Source organism: Camelina sativa, chromosome 6 (assembly GCF_000633955.1).
Source record: "Camelina sativa cultivar DH55 chromosome 6, Cs, whole genome shotgun sequence".
Classification (NCBI taxonomy): Eukaryota; Viridiplantae; Streptophyta; class Magnoliopsida; order Brassicales; family Brassicaceae; genus Camelina; species Camelina sativa.
This window is the reverse complement of record NC_025690.1, coordinates 9,345,100-9,346,920: the sequence shown is the minus strand read 5'-3', so window position 1 is coordinate 9,346,920 and position 1,821 is coordinate 9,345,100. Positions and strand designations below refer to the sequence as shown.

Genomic DNA, 1,821 nt, shown 5'->3' with positions numbered 1-1,821 from the left:
CCTGAACTACCACCTTCTTAGCCTTCTTACGGATCTTCTTTTTCTGATTCTTTGTCAAATCGCCATCGTATGTATAACTCTTAGTTTCAGGTTTAGCAGCTGACTCTGAAACAACTTTGTCCTTGGTGGTTGGCTGAACAAGTGGAACACCTGATCTCCGAGCATCTCTTGATGGATCAATAGTGGACAACAACAAAACGTTCTCCGGCTTTAAATCAGTATGAATAATAGAGAGCTCACGGTGAAGATAATCCAACCCAACCAAAATATGAAAACAGAGCTCTTTAACCTTGTGGAGAGGGACCCCTCGGTAATCACTGTACTTGATAACGGACAACAAGTTATCTCCCAAGTACTCAAAGACCATACAAACATGTTTCCCATTAGGACCCGAATGCTTGAAATGATCCAGTAGCTTTACAACACATTTCTTATCACCCGGGTCACTTTCAGCAATCTGTTTCAAGATCTTGATCTCATCCATGGCTGCCTCTGTGTAGTGCTGAGCGCTCTTCTGGACTTTCAAAGCTACATAACGCTACAAACAATAAATTTTTCTTGCGTGGTCAACGCTTTGAAATGAAATTAAAGCAAGGCCCTCCAGCACAAAACCCAAACAAGTACTATAAGATACACAGAAAAGAAAGCAAAAGAGGGTAACCAAAGGACACACAAGGCTAAACGATGATACTACAGGTGTTTCTCAGGGATCTGATACTAATACTTAAGAACTCAATCTGACAAGCTCACTAAACCACATTACCGAAACAGAGCATACATAGTCTATACAGTACTGAGTAACATAACAAAGCAATCATTTTTTTCTTCTTCTTTTCACACCCTAAAATTGGTTCCTTAGGAAACAAAAACGAAGAGGGTAAAAAAGGAAACATACCGATCCATGAGTGTCCCAAGCAAGCCAAACAGTAGAGAAATGTCCCCAACCAAGCTTACTCTGAATCACATAAACTCCATTCTTAAAAGTATCACCAACTCTAACCGCATGGTACCCTCCTTTCCTGTAATCCTCCGTTCCTTCGTCCTCCGACGAATACTCACTCTCTTCACCCACACGTCCGCCGTTTTTATCCTCCGCCGCCATTGCCGGAACTTCACAAATAGGGGCAATCCCGGAGACCCAGAACCACCTCGATTCTAGGAAAAAGTTTCGAAATTGGCAGAACCCCAATTGAGAAGACCCAAGCGATTTCGAAGCTTAACCCTAGAAATTGATGATTCAATACAAAATCAGACTGAAACGAAAGATGATGATTCTGGAATCTGATTTGGTGAATCGATCGAATTTGTTCAATGTGATGATTGGGAATTTTGAAAAGTCTCGAAAGAGAGACAGAGATCGGTTGGGTGGTGTGTCTCGTTAGTTGGTTTGGTAGTTACAAATTAGGGTTTTCTACTCACTTTAGATTCAATTAAAGAGATAAACCGGTTTTAATTGGACCCGGTTTAACGGTAAAACCAGAAAAACGATTTGTCAAAAGAATATTAATTATGTCAAAATCCACTTATTAATTGGGAAGTAGTTGACAAAAAAAAAAGAATTGGGAATACATTTGTCAAAATAATTTTTTTTATTTACATAATTAAACCTTTGTCATTTGTATAAAAATCATAATTTGAAATTATTATTTATAATATAATCATATTTTTAGTATCTAAAAAAATAGTTTAAATAATTGTAAAAGAAATTAGTTTTCCATAATTTAAATATTTTTAACTTACTAAAAAAAGAAGCTCTTATGGACATGTTATGGTCTTATGGAGTTGATTAGAGTTTACATAAATATGATTATATAATCATTT

At 37.0% G+C, this 1,821-nt stretch overlaps 1 protein-coding gene across 1 annotated transcript in view; it reads right to left on the bottom strand.

The window, feature by feature from the left end:
• Positions 1 to 1,379, bottom strand: part of LOC104710948 (serine/threonine-protein kinase SRPK) — a gene marked incomplete in the record, with an annotated part of 11,892 nt that extends 10,513 nt beyond the window's left edge. Inside the window, 1 exon segment of the mRNA XM_019246704.1 lies at positions 1,069 to 1,379. Coding sequence (XP_019102249.1) covers positions 1,069 to 1,102 — 34 coding nt within the window.